The following is a 17,266-nucleotide window of genomic DNA, read 5'->3' as shown; positions in this document are numbered from 1 at the left end:
TGTAGGCCTGTGCCAAACAAAAAGCATATATGCCATCAATTAGGTGTAACGTCTTGTCAACTGGATAAAATCGGATAAAAAGAGAAGAAATGCCAGTAGAATCGTTTAATATTGTCTTTAGTAGGCGGCAATATAATTTATATACCTTTTATGAATGAATGCTATCTTTCTACTGAACAGAAAATACAGTAGGTCATGAGGGTGGCCATTTCTTTGAGTATGTATCTGTGTGTGTGTGTGTGTGTGTGTGTGTGTGTGTGTGTGTGTGTGTGTGTCTGTGTGTGTGTGTGTGTGTGTGTGTGTGTGTGTGTGTGTGTGTGTGTGTGTCTAAGCATGTCTGAGAGTGTATGTAATTGTGCAGCTGTGTCTGTCTGTGTGTACACGAGTGTGTTTGTGTCAGGTGGGGTTAGGTGAGGGCAGGTAATAAATCTGCTGATAGTGTTGTGTTCACATCCAACCAGCTCCCACAACCTTTTCTCACAGTCTCTCACCCCCAGATTTCTCTCTCACTCGTTCTCTTTCTCTCTCTCTCTCCCGTTTTCTTTTCCGTCTTTCTCAACATTTCGTTCATCTCCCTCCCTCTCAGTTTTTCTTTCTCATCTACTTCCCTCTTTCTTTGTTTTCACGTTTCTCACACTTGTGCTCTCTCTCTCTCTCTCTCTCCCTCTCTTTCTCACTTTCTCAGCTTTTCTCACAGACAAAATAGAGAGGTATTGACCAAGTATGATCTCTCAACCTCTGCCTATTACCAATCTGCTAACAAGGCAATATGCAGCCTTCCCACACCTAGCCAATATAGAGTGGAAAACATTTTAAATGCTCTGGGTATGATGCATTTCCCTGTGCCTTAGACAGCAGTATTACGATAGACGATATTGTAAATCATGGCTGGTAAGTTGTGCCTGCCTGAAAAACACACACTCTACCAGTGCATCTCTGAAAGGTTTCTTTTTCATAAATCGAGGATGACTCCAAAATTTAAATAATGAAGACATTTTGACACATTTCATGTCTGTATTGTATTGTTCTGTATGTACTCTATACTGCTCATTTACATAACACAACAGTAAAGCCATTCTGAATTAAAGTGTTGATAGTGATTATTTGCACATACAATATAGTACAACCTCACTGCCAGCTTTAGTGATGGAAAACCTCTCACTCTGTTGCAGCATCCTGCTAGCCTTCAACACAATCCAACGTGACATTTGTTTTCAGCATTAAAAAAAAAAAAACATTATTAATGTAAATTTACTTTATGATAAAACATTGCCTGGTATACATCTGCACCGTTCTGCTGCTAACTTGGTTAACAATGCATTTACTTGAACTAAATTTCCGACCTGTGACAAAATTGCATTCACGGTGTCACCTAGGGATAAATGAACGCCCACAAGATGAAGAAACTTTGAGATTTTCTCCATGGGGATGGAAGTTCAGTTTATGAATGATGGGAAATAATATTTTATATGGCTTGGGTTGAAAAATACCAAAAACAAATCCTTCAAAGCTTTTTCATTTCATATACAATACCTGTTATGTCAGGTATGCACAGGGAGTGATGTGTTTTTGGTTTTCGGCAGCAGTTTGAAATAAATAAAAGAAGAACTCCATAGTTAGCAAGACCATCAACAGCCGCCACTGCTGAACAGAAAAAGAAAAGACTGATTCAAGAGAAATTCAACTGTATCCCGAAACAGATACTGGTGACTCTACTGGTTTGCTAGCTAATTTTTCAAAAGTGCAATGCAAAAGCACCACAACAAATAAAAAAATGAGGAGCTTGTCGATTACTGCTCTCAGACATATTTTGACAGATTTAAAGAATGCTTTTACAGACTGAGTGCTCTATGTTTTAGGAATGAATAACTTTAGGTAACATTTGGTTTCCCAAACACAGGAGTGCTAGTTACATGGAAACAAATGACTGATGTCATGCTGTGACTGTGTCCTGTTCAACTATCCACATAGTGCAGATGAAAATTTGCAGTTTGCTCTCTCTGGAGGAGATAATGTAATTATGCCTCCTTCCTACCCGTGCCATCTTATATTTGGGCACATGTGAGTGATTGTATGCAAACATAAACGCAAACGGAGGCATTTCAGAGACTGTCACATGTTAATCACACTCCCGCTCACACAGGCCCCATTTCCCACTCACACACCGTTTGCTTGAGATACTCCTCCTCTCCATTCTCTCCCTCTCCCTCCATTCTTCTTCTCTACATTGTTTAAGTGTGTGTGTGTGTGTGTGTGTGTGTGTGTGTGAGAGAGAGAGAGTGGCACTGTGCCCTCCTGCGGTGAGTCCCACTGTAAGCGACAGTCAGGGCACTAATGGCTTTCACGCAGATTGACTCTTGCACACACATACACACGAACGCGCACACGCACACACAAACAGGGACATTTGCGCATGAACATAATATAAAATAGTGCAGAGATCTATCTTCCTCTTTCCCCTCCCCCTAGAGGTGAAAGGTCAAGTGCAGGAGAATATTCTGCATGCTAAACACAACTGCAGAAGGTCACTGCTTCCCTCTCGCCTTTTCTCTCTTTTTGTATTTCACACATACACAAGAGGACACAGCAGGCATATGAGATACACACACACACACACACACAGCCACAATATCCCTTTCGCTCTCATCTCTTCCTCTCCCTGTAGCTTACACACTCTTCTCTTAGCCATGAGTAAATGCATCACTAAAAACACTGATATGAAAACACACACAGACTGAGAGCACTGAGGAATATCTCTCTGACATTCACAACCTTATATTTTATTTCTTCTCCCTCCCTTTCACTCCTCTCTTTCTCCCTCTGCATGCCCGATGTCAACAGGCATCATAACTACATCATCATGTCTATAAAATTTGTCCAGTCAGACTTGTGCACAGTTAACGCCCAGCATGTGACACTTCCCAATAACAGGCTTATCTGAACATTTGTAGATGGTGCATGAGTCGCGCACAGTGTCTGGTGGCAATTTTATGGGTCCTAATGTGTGTGTATATGTGTGTTCCTTTTTCAGTATCTATGTTTGTAAATGTTTTTGTGTGTACATGTGTCCTTATTCACTGTGCATGGACTTTCAGGCTATTTTCCAAAAGCTCACCGTCCACATGAAACAGCCCCAAAATAATTAGTGTCCTATCGTGTCCTATCGAGCATGCACAGGGCTAGAGCTTGGATCATGTGATGATGTGCAGCTCTACATCACATGACAGTCCTTTGTCAGTGTTTTCAAAAAGCTCAGTTTTCCTCCTTCACACTACAACGCCAGACTGGCTTTTTTTTTTTTTTTTTTTTTTTTCAAATTTAAATATACTGGAAAAAAGGTGGAAAAAAACAGGTTTAGTGTGGACAAAAGGCCAAATAGAGAGAAAAGACACATTTTTAAATTAAACCTGGCTTAGTGTGAACATGGTTTTTAAGTATGTGTGTATATATGTGAGTGTATGCGTGTGCATGCAGGTAGGTGTGTACTTACTCCACCAGAATGGTCCGTGAGTCCAGCAGGGTAAGGGTTGGTGTTTGCAGGGGCCCAGGGGGAAGCTGGGAGGTTAACATTGTGACCTGGGAGCTGTTTGTGCAGCCGGCCGACGTACACGCACTCAGCACCAGCACATGGGTGGAATACACACCTAGACCTGCAAGACACACACACACACACACACAGAAACACACAGACAACAATACCACTGATTCATAAACATAAATTTAAATGAGCGAATTATGCCACCTCTTGTGGCAGAACCGCATTAAAGATTGCTTTACCTCCTGACTCACAATTTCTCTCTCTATCAGTTTCTGTCTTTGAGAGTCTCTGGACAGGATTAGTACTACTAGGGGAAGAGGTAATATAATCTTTACTAGCATAACTCAGTAATTGTAGGATTGCCTGGCAGGATCATGTCCGTGATTTTTACTGGACATGCGAGTAATAATTCAGACTGTCTCACTCACCGTCTCACTCATCCAGATCGGCCGGTCAGTGTTTGAATAAAAATATGTGAATGAGAATAATATCGGGTGATCCATTGCCATTTACAGAAATGTGAATTTTGCATGATCAGGACAATAATGGACATTACTGAACTCAAGCATCGAGTCCTCTTATTCAGCATGTTTCTGACTTTTCCGAGCTCAAGACATTTGCTATGTTTTGTGTTTATTTCCCGGCAGGCAGGCAGGAAAAGTCTTCAGCTGGTGAATGCAACCGGAAACAACAGAACAGACTTGCCCAGTAACACTGAAGGCTTGTGCAGGCTATTCCATCCAGACTGCCTATTGAAATGACTTATGCGGACGGTAAAACATTACATCACCGCTGTTGTCTTGCAATTTTAATCCCGTCAGGACGGGGCCCTCCTCTCTCTTACTCCGGCTCCCTTTCTGCCCCTCAATCTTTCCATCTCTTTCAGTGTTGATCTTTCTCTCTGCTTCACAACTGCTCTCAATCTGTCGCACTGTCTCAATCTCGCTCTCTTGCTCCGTAACATCATCTGTTCTTGCCCCTATAATTACCATGTCCATAATCCTTCCAATCACTGTGAACATCAGACACTCTGCATTATTAGCCCAGCATGGATGATACATACTCTCCCGCCTTCATTAACGGCACCAGGACACAGACACACAGACACGGACACACACACACCTGAGCAGCGTGATGTACTGCGAACAGTGTGCGTGTGCGTTAACTGAGAATAGCTGATAATCTATTCTGTTCTTGTAAGATGCCATATACCTCTCCTGTGAATGTTCCTGAATGTGAGTGTGAGTACGTTCCTGCCTACTGCTGTGTGTGTGTGTGTGTCTGCATGTGCTCCACTGAGATTGTGTCAGTCTTGTATTGTCTTGTATGTGGTGTGTGTGTGTGTGTGTGTGTGTGTATGTCTGTGTCCTGGTAAAGCATGCCAATGATCTAGTCTCAGTGGTGTGACATGTGTCTCAACCCGTGTCTAAGTCTCTTTAGTGACTGCTTTCAAAGCAAATTGTGTGTGTGTGCCTGTGTGTGTGTGTGTGTGTGTGTGTGTGTATATGCATGTGTGCTCATGTTTAGTGCTCTTTGTTTCTCTAGTGCTTCATTCTACTGTGTGTGTGTGTGTGTGTGTGTGTGTGTGTGTCTGTGTGTGTTTAACACTCTTTTTCAAAGTGCTATTCCCTTGGTATGGACTGAGATGCTCTTTCCTCTTTCAAATGCTAATCCCCCACTCCATTTTGCTTTTCTTCACTCTTCCCCTTCTCTTTACACGGAGCCCTTGTCCCTCCGCAGTCACGATGAGGCTGTGGCACACGCACACACACATGCACACACGCTCTTCCCCTCACCAGTGATGTTGAGCTGTCTGTCATTCCCCCTGTAGACCATTCTGTCGTTGTGATAGAGGATGTACTCTGTAATGGGTCCATTGGGCCTAACAATGGAAGGAAAGTGAAATGAGGGCAATGTTATAAACCTAACATTTTTATAATAGGTAATGTTAATGTGCACTTTTGTGGTTAAATTCTATTTACACTTTAACTGTTGTATCTTCATCTAGTGAACACGTGTGCACAATAAAAATAGATAAATATTGTAGCTACCCATAGAAACAATTATCTTTGATTTTGATTTAGTACAATAGGTATTTATGATTTATTTCATTGCTAAATATCTCAGCAAAAGCAAAAAAAAAAAAAAAAAAAAAAGTAAAGTGCAGGATTTGGACATGAATGTGATTTGTGAATCAGGATCTTTTTGTGCACATTTTGTCACATAAATAAGGTGACAAGTGTTTACATGAACGTGTAGCTGAGATTTGCTGTGAGTGTTACCTTGCTGGGGGTCCCCAGGTAACATAGAGAGCGGAGGGGGATGAGACCCCAGCTGGAGCGGAGACAGCTTGTGGAGCTGAAGTGGTCAGATCATAAAGTCATTAGTCGGGGGAATATCAGCTAATCTTCTAGGACCAAAACATGAGATATTCCAACTGTTTGATTCAAAAGTGCCATAGATCCATTCAGCAGAAAACAATTATTATCCAGTGTTAACTTCTCAGTATTTAAAAATCACAAGCATTTTAGCAAATGCTTGTGAGCAAATACCTTAAATAAAGAAATTAAACAAATCACAGTGAGTTTTAATGTCATACTGCTGATCAGTCTATTACAGGTGTCAGATGTTGGTTAAAAATTGTGGATACATCTTATTGAAATGAAACTCTTCATTTCATTTAGAAATTATGCAGGCTATGGCATTGATGGCTTCAGCATATGGCAAATGGAGGGATGGATGTAGAAGAAAAAGGGAAAAAGTGTGTGTGTGTATGTGTGTGTGTGTATGTGAGAGACAGGCAGAGCCAAAAGTGAATTGGAAGCAAGAGAGAGAGAAATAGAGTATTAAGTGAGATGTTTCTCCAGTCTAACATAGTCCAATGTCTACTCTCTGCACTCAGTCAGAATCAATACAGTAATCTGTATTTTTTTTAAAACTTCAGATTGATTTTTGCTGTCTCTGCACTGACCCCTGCCGTCACATTATCTCCCAAACAAGGCCAGTTAGCCCAACACAGCTTAATGCAACTGAATGACGGCAAAAAAATATCTCTTCTCTCCCTCACTGTTCCTTTTCCCCCATTCTCTTCCTTGCATCACCTCCAAGAAAAGAAAAAGAAAAAATGTTTGTCTCCTCATTTTCATTGTTTGTTGTTTTGTTTTTTTAACATCTCTCACCAAATCGTGATACATCTCATTCTCTTTCATCTGTCTGCCTCCTTTCCTTTCTGACTGTCTCGCTTCTTCTGTCTTTTGTCGCGGCTGCTGTTTATCCTGTCCTGACCTCTTCCCCTCTCCTCTCTACGCTTTCCTCTGCTCTGTGACATTCCATACATCTCCTCTGTGTGTGTCCCATGTGTGTGTGTGTGAGTGTGTGTCTAGTTGGACAGCACTGTGAATAAGAGAAGCCAACATTCATCAACACTGCTGGAAAAGGGAGAGCGAAAGGGAGAAAGGGCGACAATTCTGCCCAACTGTGTGTACATACTTAATGACTCAGTGTGAGTTAGTCTCCTGCGTGTGTGTGTCCGTATTTAAGGGTGTGTGCTTGCGCGTGTGTTTTACAGCTGTACTGTACCTTCCTCTGGGGTAGTAAGGCTCCATCTCCCGTCATCATCATCAGTGTTGTCCTTATTAAGACTCTCAGTACAGCCGACAGGAGTACAGGCGCTCACTGTGACGATGTAACGAGTGAATGGAGTCAGACCTGACAACACACCTGGAGAGAAGGAGAGAGAGATGCAGAGAGATAAATGCTAAACACCCTTCAAAGACTTTTTGGAGTTTTAAAAGGAAACCCCTGTGGAAAGCAGAGGCTGGCTAAGTGTCTGAACACTTCAGCAGCCATACAAAATATTTACTAAACATGCTCTCAAATAGAAAAGCGGAGGCACGATATCACACAGCCGCATTTCTGGGTTATGCTTTGCACAGGGACAGCTTAGTTTACTATTGTTGGTGTTTATCTGTAAGTCTATTATTCCTTCCACTGTTGCACTATGAATTTTAAAACAGCTCTCATACGCTCATATCCTTTCTCGCTGTCTTCGTCTTCTCCGTCTCTCCTCTCTTCCTTAAAATTTCTCACTCACCAAATGTCCTTGCTAAACATTTGTGCTGTACATTGTAATGGCACACTGTAATGTTTACACGCTGTGGTAAAAGAAAAGGCGGGCAAACCCTGACTTTCAGTTCATGATCATGATAAGGCAACCACTTACGTAAAAGCAATAATACTTTCAGACGCGTTAATGTATGTTGTTCCTTCCTCCTTCCATCCTCACATAACTCACAGCAGTTTGACACTACGTGCTATGACAGGTCATTAAAATTTATGTCAGACTTAAAAAGCTGGGTAAACTCGTCCACAAATATAAAGGTGGGTAAACTGATTACCCCGTGAATGTGCTCCTGACTGTCTGGCTTTCACTGTCTCCTTGCAGTGTATGTGCCACCCTGTTGTCTCTATGCTGTATGACAATATGTTGAAATACTGCAGCACATCAACACCTGATGTGTCAACACACAAATTCCTGCACATTTATCACACTTTGCAAATGAATGGGAGTCCATTCTCACTGGAAAGGCTCAATCCTGTTTTTAGTTGTTTTTGTTTTGTTTTCAGATGCCTCAGCCTCTTTCATGCTTTTGTTTCCTCCATCTTTCCTCAATCACTTTCTTTCATTTCCTCTACTCTCTCCTCATGTCCCCCTCCACCTCTCCTCACCCTGTCCCCATTCATTCCCCACATCTCTCTCTCCCTCTCTCTCCATCTCTGTCTCTCTCTTTCTCCCTTGCTCACCCATGTCTTTTAATTCAATTAGGGGCCAGGGCCCCACTCCACCGCCATTACACCCTCATTTGCTTTCTGTGTTTTTTAGCCGTTGGTGTAATTCTGCAGTCAGGTGTCGAGGCCATCATAAATTAGCAAGAAGCCTTATCATGGTGGCCTTAATGTCTGGCAGAGAGAGAGCGAGAGAGAGGGAGGGAGTGGGGTGCAGAGCGAGAGAGACAGAGACAGAGAGCCCATCTTCATATTTGCCTGGAGACATGGTGGAGTGGATGAGAGGAGGAACGAATAGCAGCAGCGGACGCAGACATCATCATCATCATCGTAAAAGACGAAGTGAGGAGAGGGAGGAAAGTGAGCAACAGAGAGAGAGAGAGAGAGAGAGAGAGGACGGATGCCAGGGTATGACATCATTGGGGTAGTCCTGAGTGTCTCGTTCCAAATGGAGACAGTCTACTGAAGCTGGGGACTTGCCAGGAGGACATTAGCAGGGTTGCCTGGGACACTGTGTGTATGTGTGTGTGTGTGTGTGTGTGTGTGTGCGTGTGTGAGAGAAAGAGAGAGAGAGAGAGAGAGAAAGCAAGTGACTGAAAAAGAGTGTGTATATGTTGCACACACACTTCTGTGAGGACTGAAATGTCCTTAGAGGTCTCAATAAAGGGTGTTTGCAGAAAGTCTGGATGGGTAAGAAATATAAGTGATGTTTTCCTATACAGTGCCCCACATATTAATATAGTGGACCCATTTATTCATATATGTGTATATATATATATATATATCGCTCCACAAATATCCCACTAAGAGCAGATGATATCCTCTTTTAAGCTGTATTCATGCTTCTGGAGATACTGAGAGCCAAATCACAATGTTTTAAATGCATAATGATGTGCACTTGGAGTTTTATGCAGGAAGACAGATACAAGCATAATTACTTTGTCATACAATAAAAATTGTCTCCATTATTTTGTGGGTTAAAGCTGTAAAGGGTAATAAAGCTACTGTTGCCATAACTAAGAATAAGACAATATGCGTTTCTGTTTAAGTCATATGCATGAATGAATGGACTAACTCCCCATGATAATCCTCATATGACTATAGTCTTGTTTTAGTTGCAAGTTTTTTTTTTTATGGTTATCAGTCTCTGTCCAGCCAAGCTCTGCTGTGAATATGTGGAAAATTGATTATTTGTGTTCATGTTTGTTACCTGTGAAATTTCCATCAGCTGGATATACGGCTGTAACAGGCGCTGCATCCAGCCGGTTTCGATCATAGGCCCTCAGCTCATACCTGTCAATGACCCCTCTGACATCACCAGTGGGCGGGGCCCAGGTCACTTTGGCACTGAAGCCACTCTCACTCTGAGCTGCGATCGGGGGCGGGACGTGCCTGGGTACTGAAGAAAGAGAGCGGTAAAATGAGACAAGAAGAGCGATGCGGATAAAGAAAGCCAGAGATAAAGATAAAAAATAGCATTAATCAGCAAACAGGAAAAAAACAAAACAAAACAAACAAACCAGTGAACAATAAAGCAAGACATAGAATGAAAGACAGAAGAAAAAGTAAAGCTAAAACTAAAAGAAATAAGTTAATAAAAAAAATGAGAAGAAGCAGATGAAAGAAAGAAAAAGAAAACGGCAGGTAGGGAGCGCATGAGGGTAAAGAAAAAGCATCTCCCATTTCTCTGTGTTTTAATAGGCCTAGTAAATCATACCTAGCCATTAGCATAAATAGTATTTATGAGAGTTGTAACTTTTTCAGCACTGATTTAATACAGCCAGCCATTCATTCTGGGCTATATTTCACAGCAATCAGCCTCCCTTCCTCTCTGCAACCCCCACCTTCTCTCTCACACCCTCTGTGGTGTAGCTGGGTCCAGCTCTCTCTCTCTCTCTCTCTCTCTCTCTCTTTCTCTCTCTCTCTCACACCGCCGCCTCATCGCTTCACTCCTTCAGACTGACTTCATTTTCAATCTCCATCCATCCTTCCATCCTTCTTTAAATCTTCCTCTTCCTCTCTTCTGCTGAACTTAGTCCAAGAGACGATCAGCTGTCAGTCTAAACTTGGGGCTCTATTTTCGTAAATCAAGGTGCAAACGTAGGTGGTGACGCAAGCTCAGAGCACAAACTCCCTTGGGTGTGACCGACAGATTTTTGGTAATTTCGTGACCAAAGGCGATGGTGAAGTGGAGGTGCACCAGCGGTACAGTCGCGAGCTGGATTAGGATGAATACATTATCGGTTGGTGTGGCAGGGGCTGGCGTCAATCATGACCAATCAAAGGAGTACAAAGTCTAGACTAGTTTCTGCAACCCAAATTTGAACATACAGCACACAGAAAATTAATATATGACCCCCAAAATATGTCCCCAAGAGCAGGTGCTGAGGCTGATTTCAAATTTCTGAAGATACTAACAGCCTGGTCACTTTCCATGATGTGAAATGACAGTTTTTTGCTGGAAGACAATGATGAACATAATAACAATGTCCAAGGTTACAAAATAAAACTTCTTTCCATTTTTTGCATGTTTGCAATACTTTGCTCTACTTAATCTATCTATCTATCTATCTATCTATCACATCTTCCTCCTCCAGTCTTCTGTGGTGTTATTTAGATGTTGAGCAGGAATATATATTGAGACATAAAATAGCTTAAGAGCTGCTTCATGCTCTATCTCCTCCTCCCTCCCTCATTTGCTTTCTCCCGCTGACTAATTTCCTTCCTCCTTTCCTCTCCATTTTAACTCCCCAATTCCATCTTCTCCTCCCTGTCCCTCCTTGCCTCCCTCCCCGTCTCCTTCCCTCGCCACCTCACTCCTATTCTCTCTCTCTCTTCTTCATCCCGTCCCTCTCTCTGCCCACAGGATGCTATACTGAGACCTAACAGTGTATCGTTCACTACTAAAGAGCAGCTTTATATTCCACCAGGGACCAGACAGGCCATTCTGGGTCAACAGCCTTTTACTAGGATGCCCTTTATAGAGGCCTTATCAATCTCTCATGCCATCAACCACACATAATATCACTGGCCTGGGATAAGTCTCATACACTACGAGAAAGGAGCTCTTTCACATCAAAAAAATCTCTTCAGAACAAAGAAAAACATTAAAGAGGAAAGTCAGCATTAAAAAAAGAGGGACTCTGCTCCCTGTTCTGCTGCTTCCAAAGTGCATTTGAGTAAATTAAGATCAAGCACAGGACAGACACACTGGGGATCAGACACATATACACACACATACACACACACACACACACACACACACACCCCCTCACAGGCAGCATGTTAACACCAAAGGCTTGGGAATACGTATGAACTTATGTGCCTTATCAATCTCTCATACTATTAGAGTGTGTCAGACGGAGGTTAGATAAAAGAATAAAAATGATGCTATAGCAGATTATACAAGCTTTGTACCATGTATAATACATAAACCATGCACACACACACACACACACACACACACACACACACACACACACTACACTGATGAAGATATAAATAACACTTAGAAGGAAAAAAAAAAAACCCGGCATGCACTAAGCCCTGGTACGCACAAAAGCACAGGTGCACTTGCACAGAGGCAGACATACATACACAGTACACAATACACAAACATGCTATCTACACATATCAAGACACACACAAAGCCTCTTCATCTGTGGTCGGGCAAGCAGCTCCCACTGGTGCTGTTCTGTGTTCTGTGTGTGTGTGTGTGTGTATGAGGCACTTATGATAAGGCATCGCTCTGCCATATCTCATCTCTGACTGTAATACCTACTGGCCAGATACGAACACACACTCCAACACACAAACACACACACAGGACAAATAATGCCACAGAGATAAGAGGAGCTCACTACAAAACCAACTTAATTTGTTGGATTTTTATGTGAATTGATACTGAACAAGGCATCCTCTGTGTGTATGCGTGTGTGTGTGTGTGTGTGTGTGTGTGTGTGTGTGTGTGGGTGTTATGTGCTTGGCTGCGCTCATGTGCGACTTCTGTGCAGGTGTGTTTTACCTGTGCCTTGGCTGCGTCCTCTCTCCCAAGGTCCTGCTGCCCAGCCTCCTGCAGCCAAAGCCACATACCTGTACAAGTACTCTGGAGGGGTGAAAGTGTGTGTGTGTGTGTGTGTGTGTGTGTGTGTGTGTGTGTGTGTGTGCACATGGGTGGGGGTGGGGTGGGGTGATGGTTACAGGGCACAGGGGACATGAGAGTTGTTTGAGAGTTAGTTGATTAACAGCAGGGTCTTTGAAACACCTCAGTTTAGGTATGATTTAAAAAAAAGCTCAACCAATATTTTTTTCTTTTTTGTTTATGAAAACACGTTGGAATATTGTAAGATCACTTGCAGAATATCTTAAAGCAAGATTTTCTCTGGGTTCATTGAAGCAGAAAGCTCTCCAGTGTAGGAAGATTATGATTAAGGCGTTCAACACGGCATTTGCTACAGCTTAGCGGTGCCTGTACGGTAAATCTACCGAATGACACAAGCAAAAAAGACCCTATACCTTCACTGCTCACTGTGGGTGAGTACAGATGTGTTCGTGTACAGGAGATCGTTACCAGTGAAAGGCTGCAGGCTGTAATCTCTGGTTTGTGTCTCTTTCCCAGTGTACACCAAAACCGAATCATTTCCTCGACAGTGGAAGCGGCTCTCACTGGTTGGACAGCCATCGAGGTTGACTCTCACAGAACGGCGGGTGGCAGCGTAGAGATTAACAGGCCGACTGACAGTTTTGGTTTCATCACTTCGAATGGTCACACCCCTTATGCAGCCACCAAGGCCTAGAGACAGGGGGGTCAGAGGAAGAGGAAAAAAAGAGAGGAGAGCAGTAAATCTGAAAAGTTGCTCTCCCTTTACCTTAAATAAGCCTTCTTGTTTACAGAAGTGACATCCTGCTCAAAGTTCACTTGACACACATTACAATCTTGCTGCCCTCACGTACAAATGTTGTATCATCTTACCCCAAACGTCTTCGTTTACATTGAGTAGATCGAGATTAAATTAACTGTACTCCAAGTAACCCATAATAAAAAGAAAAACAAAACTTTTTCTACATCACAGTGCTGTCTCCTTGTTCCTTCCTAATCTCTACTACTAGTATTGATGCGATGGTGGTATTACTCAGTTGTTATACATGCATTGTACTATATGAAGTTGGATAGGACTGTCACCTCAATGCTTAACCTATGCGCACTGTTTTTTTCAGGAGGACAGGTGTTGTTGCGTGTGCTCTTGTGTGAGCATTTAAATCTCACCGTGTTTGTGATTTCGGCTGGCCAGTGCAGGGTGTATGAGCGTGGTGGGTAAGCCCCCCAGATACACTGGTGAATCAACTCTCAGCCTCGCTGCTCCTCCCAAGCCTCTCATCTCTTCTGCCCAGTCATTGACTGCAGCAGAGATTAATGAGCCGCGTTTCGCCAACGAGAGCTGGTTCCAGTCTCCGTCACAGTAGCCAAGCCCCACCCACAAGACGAGCTCAGTCACATGACCTCCCCAAGACAGAATAAAGGAGAGGAGACCACTTTCCAGCTCCACCTGAACAAACACACACACATAGACACACACACACACACAATAAACAAAGTGATTATGTTTTGTCAGCAATTTTCATGCAGTGTTCTGGGTATGTTCAGTATTCAAATGATCATTTTAAAGTTGTGCGCATGTATCTGTGTGTGCTACGTACCAGCATGTAGTCTTTAGAGTGTGTGTTGTACGTGAAGAGCAACACGGCACTGAGCTGGTCTGTTCTGAACTCCATACTAATGTCAAAGCTCTCTCCACCACTGAACACATCTCTGCTCAACTCCAAATAACCTGAGAACACGAGGACATCATTATCAACAACATGCCATTTCATTATCTGGTTAGGGACTAAAGATGGTGAACAACTTGTATTTGGCATATTTATGGAAGAACTGTGTTCGTTTCACACATTTAAGTTTTAGCATGAAAGCTTTAGCATAAAAGTGATATAAAGTAGAGCAACTGTTGCACCAAAAATGCTCTGGACCCACTTGACATTGTTTTGCAAGCTCAAGCACTTATGTAAACAATTTGTTTCATGTAGGCTTCCACACTCACTCATCCTACCCATATAAAACCTGTATTCAAGATAACTCCAACCAAAAGGAAGCTAACAGGCATTAGGTAGTCTTCAGCAATTGCAATATCACCCACAACAAGCCATTTATCAAGCTGTTCTCGTCTTGCTTGTTGTTAATTTTATCAGTGTGCATTGTTGTGAAATAGGGGAATAAATGAACAGACAAAAACAAACATTATTACAATGAAATGCATCAACAACAGGACATATGATTGGCTCCTACCTTGACCCAGAAAATGAGCTCCGTCCACAGTTTGGACAGGACATCCCTCCCAGCTCTCGTAGGCTGCCACCCTCTCAGTGGCAGTTGCCCAGTCCAGGCGTTTCCACTCCTCTGATGGGCTGTCGCTTGTCTTAAAACGCACGTCTCTAAGACAACCAGAGAAGCCTTGTCGCACCAACTGGGCATCACCTAGTGAGACAGACAAAAAGGAAGGACACCATTACGATTCTGAGGGCTTGATTTGGTGACAGTGAATCGTGTTTGGTAGGACATTACATCTACCAAGTGGCATTTTCATCAGGCCCATTCAGGTTTTTTTCTCACTTGCGCCTGCATCAAAGTGGAAGGAGAGGCGTACGAGTGTAAGTAGTGATCAAGGATTATGCACATTTGTGTTTGCACGAGTGGCCGGTTTCGACCACCTTGGTGCATGATACAAGGCTCAGTCCTATTCTGTGCTCTTTGTGTCTTTACCAATCAATGTGTGAATGAACAGAACCTGAAATTTAAGAGTAAAATTTTAAATATGCCAAGCCAATTTGTGCATAGGATGTTGGCAGTTTGACTACCGTTTGGCTCTTGGCCTAATATCACTGAGCTGCACTGGACAAAGTTTCTGATTGGACCAGAGCAACACAAGAGCCAAGTTAATGTAAATTACAGAGACTCAAACTGTCAGTGCCCAGTCTGCTTATCAGTGCATGTCAACAAGCATATTTCATCTGAAAAAGGAGTGCTGACAAGTTTAATGAATTTTATGAAGGCAGTAGTTAGTGAAGTCATTTCCAAACTAGAGGGCCTGGGTATGATGCCCAGTGTGGCAACACCTGTTGAACAAGATATACAATCCCTATCATATGCAAATGGGAAGCAGTGTCAAAAAGTAAATCAAAAATTAAAATGACCAAATAAATAATCAAGAGCTATCAAGTAATACTCAGACGAGAGGATGAATCGAGTCAAATCAAAAATGTCAAATCTCACATCTTGAATGTTTTACAAAGATGGTGGATGGGAACGGACTCACCTGAATCCTGTCTTAGCAGACTGAAGTCTTCAGGTAGGCCTCCAATGAACACCCCGGTGTTTTCACCAATAATGGTGCTGCCGCTGGGGGCCGATGTACTACCTGGTAGTGGCGGGTGTGGGAGTTGGGGGTGAGTGCAGTGAGGTGGGGGGAGATGGGAAAGACAAAAAAAAGAGTGGTTAAGCCACAGAAGGACACAAAAGAGAGATAATAAATAAGAGAAGAAGGGAGATATTGGATGGGGTGAGGACAAAAATGGAGCGAATTGGACAGAAAGGCAGATGAGGAGAAAGAGAAATTAATGGAATTAATTGAACATGATAATGTGTGTGTGTGTGTGTGTGTGAGAGAGAGAGAGAGAGAGAGAGACAGAGAGACAGAGAGATATCAAAAGACCAATGAAAAACGCATAGTGTGTGTGCGTGTGGTTGTGTGAAGCCTCATTATTCTCATCAGACAGAGAGTGGCTGGGATTAACCTGGATAATACCTCTATGTGGAGCTGGGGAATTTACATACAGTACATAGAAACACACATGTACATGCTTGTCTCTCACACTATGTACAAGCCTGTATATGTGCACCGCACACACACACACATACACACACACACTTGCATTTGCTCTCACGCAGGTGCAAGCCAGACACACACAGTGGTCGGTATGAATATGAGAAGCGTTACCTCTGTATTGATTGTTAACAACGATTGTTCCCACGGCCCCTCGCCTTGTTGCCATGACGCTGTGCCACTGTCCATCGTTGTAGCGTCGGCCTCCATCACCACGTACGCTCACAGCCACCGCAGAACCCTAAACACACACACACACACACACACACACACACACACACACACATAAAACACAGAAAGAAATTTACATACATTTGTATTATTATAGTTCTGAGGACATTTCAATGACTTTTTGTCTCGTGGTAACCACTTGCAGATTTGCTTACTTTGGAGGATTTTTAATTATTTCTTCATCATGTCTCTCCTGTCAGGAGAGCAACAGCAACACACACACAACACTCACACAAAGACAAACACACTCAAAGGAATTCCAACACACACAAACATACAAACATCAAAGTGTTGTTACAGGGCTTTCTGCTGCCTATTAAGTATGACATCACTGTTGTGATCAGCTTTTAGCAAGTGCGCAAAGTACTGTGATAAAAGAAGGATAATGGGCACACACACATACACACACACACACACACACACACACACACACACACACACACACACACACACACACACACACACAGATGAAGATTTAATGATGAGATCAATAAATGTATGAATGCCAGAGTATATCAGCCTCTGACATCTTTACTATCATTACTTGACAGCTCTACTTAACAATATAACAAGGGAGGGTTCTATCTCTTTCTAAGACACATGTAACACACACACACACACACACACACACACACACACACACACACACACACACAGAGTTTTAAACCGCTGACCTAGCTGGGACACACGTAGGCAGTGGGAGTATGTACACTCTCCCCTCCTAAAACACCCACCACTGAGATGCCCTTAAGCAAGGCATTTGGCAGCCAAGTGGCTC

At 42.8% G+C, this 17,266-nt stretch overlaps 1 protein-coding gene across 1 annotated transcript in view; it reads right to left on the bottom strand.

Moving 5' to 3' along the window:
* The window catches only part of ush2a (Usher syndrome 2A (autosomal recessive, mild)), a 277,638-nt gene that overhangs the window by 149,350 nt on the left and 111,022 nt on the right, over window positions 1-17,266 (bottom strand). Inside the window, 12 exon segments of the mRNA XM_030046799.1 lie at window positions 3,491-3,650; window positions 5,335-5,420; window positions 5,821-5,896; window positions 7,118-7,258; window positions 9,534-9,722; window positions 12,348-12,428; window positions 12,894-13,115; window positions 13,590-13,869; window positions 14,021-14,151; window positions 14,664-14,852; window positions 15,691-15,792; window positions 16,372-16,498. Of these exon segments, the coding sequence (XP_029902659.1) occupies window positions 3,491-3,650; window positions 5,335-5,420; window positions 5,821-5,896; window positions 7,118-7,258; window positions 9,534-9,722; window positions 12,348-12,428; window positions 12,894-13,115; window positions 13,590-13,869; window positions 14,021-14,151; window positions 14,664-14,852; window positions 15,691-15,792; window positions 16,372-16,498 (1,784 nt within the window).

Source organism: Myripristis murdjan, chromosome 3 (genome assembly GCF_902150065.1).
Source record: "Myripristis murdjan chromosome 3, fMyrMur1.1, whole genome shotgun sequence".
Taxonomy (NCBI): domain Eukaryota; kingdom Metazoa; phylum Chordata; class Actinopteri; order Holocentriformes; family Holocentridae; genus Myripristis; species Myripristis murdjan.
This window is presented reverse-complemented; position numbering and strand designations above follow the sequence as displayed.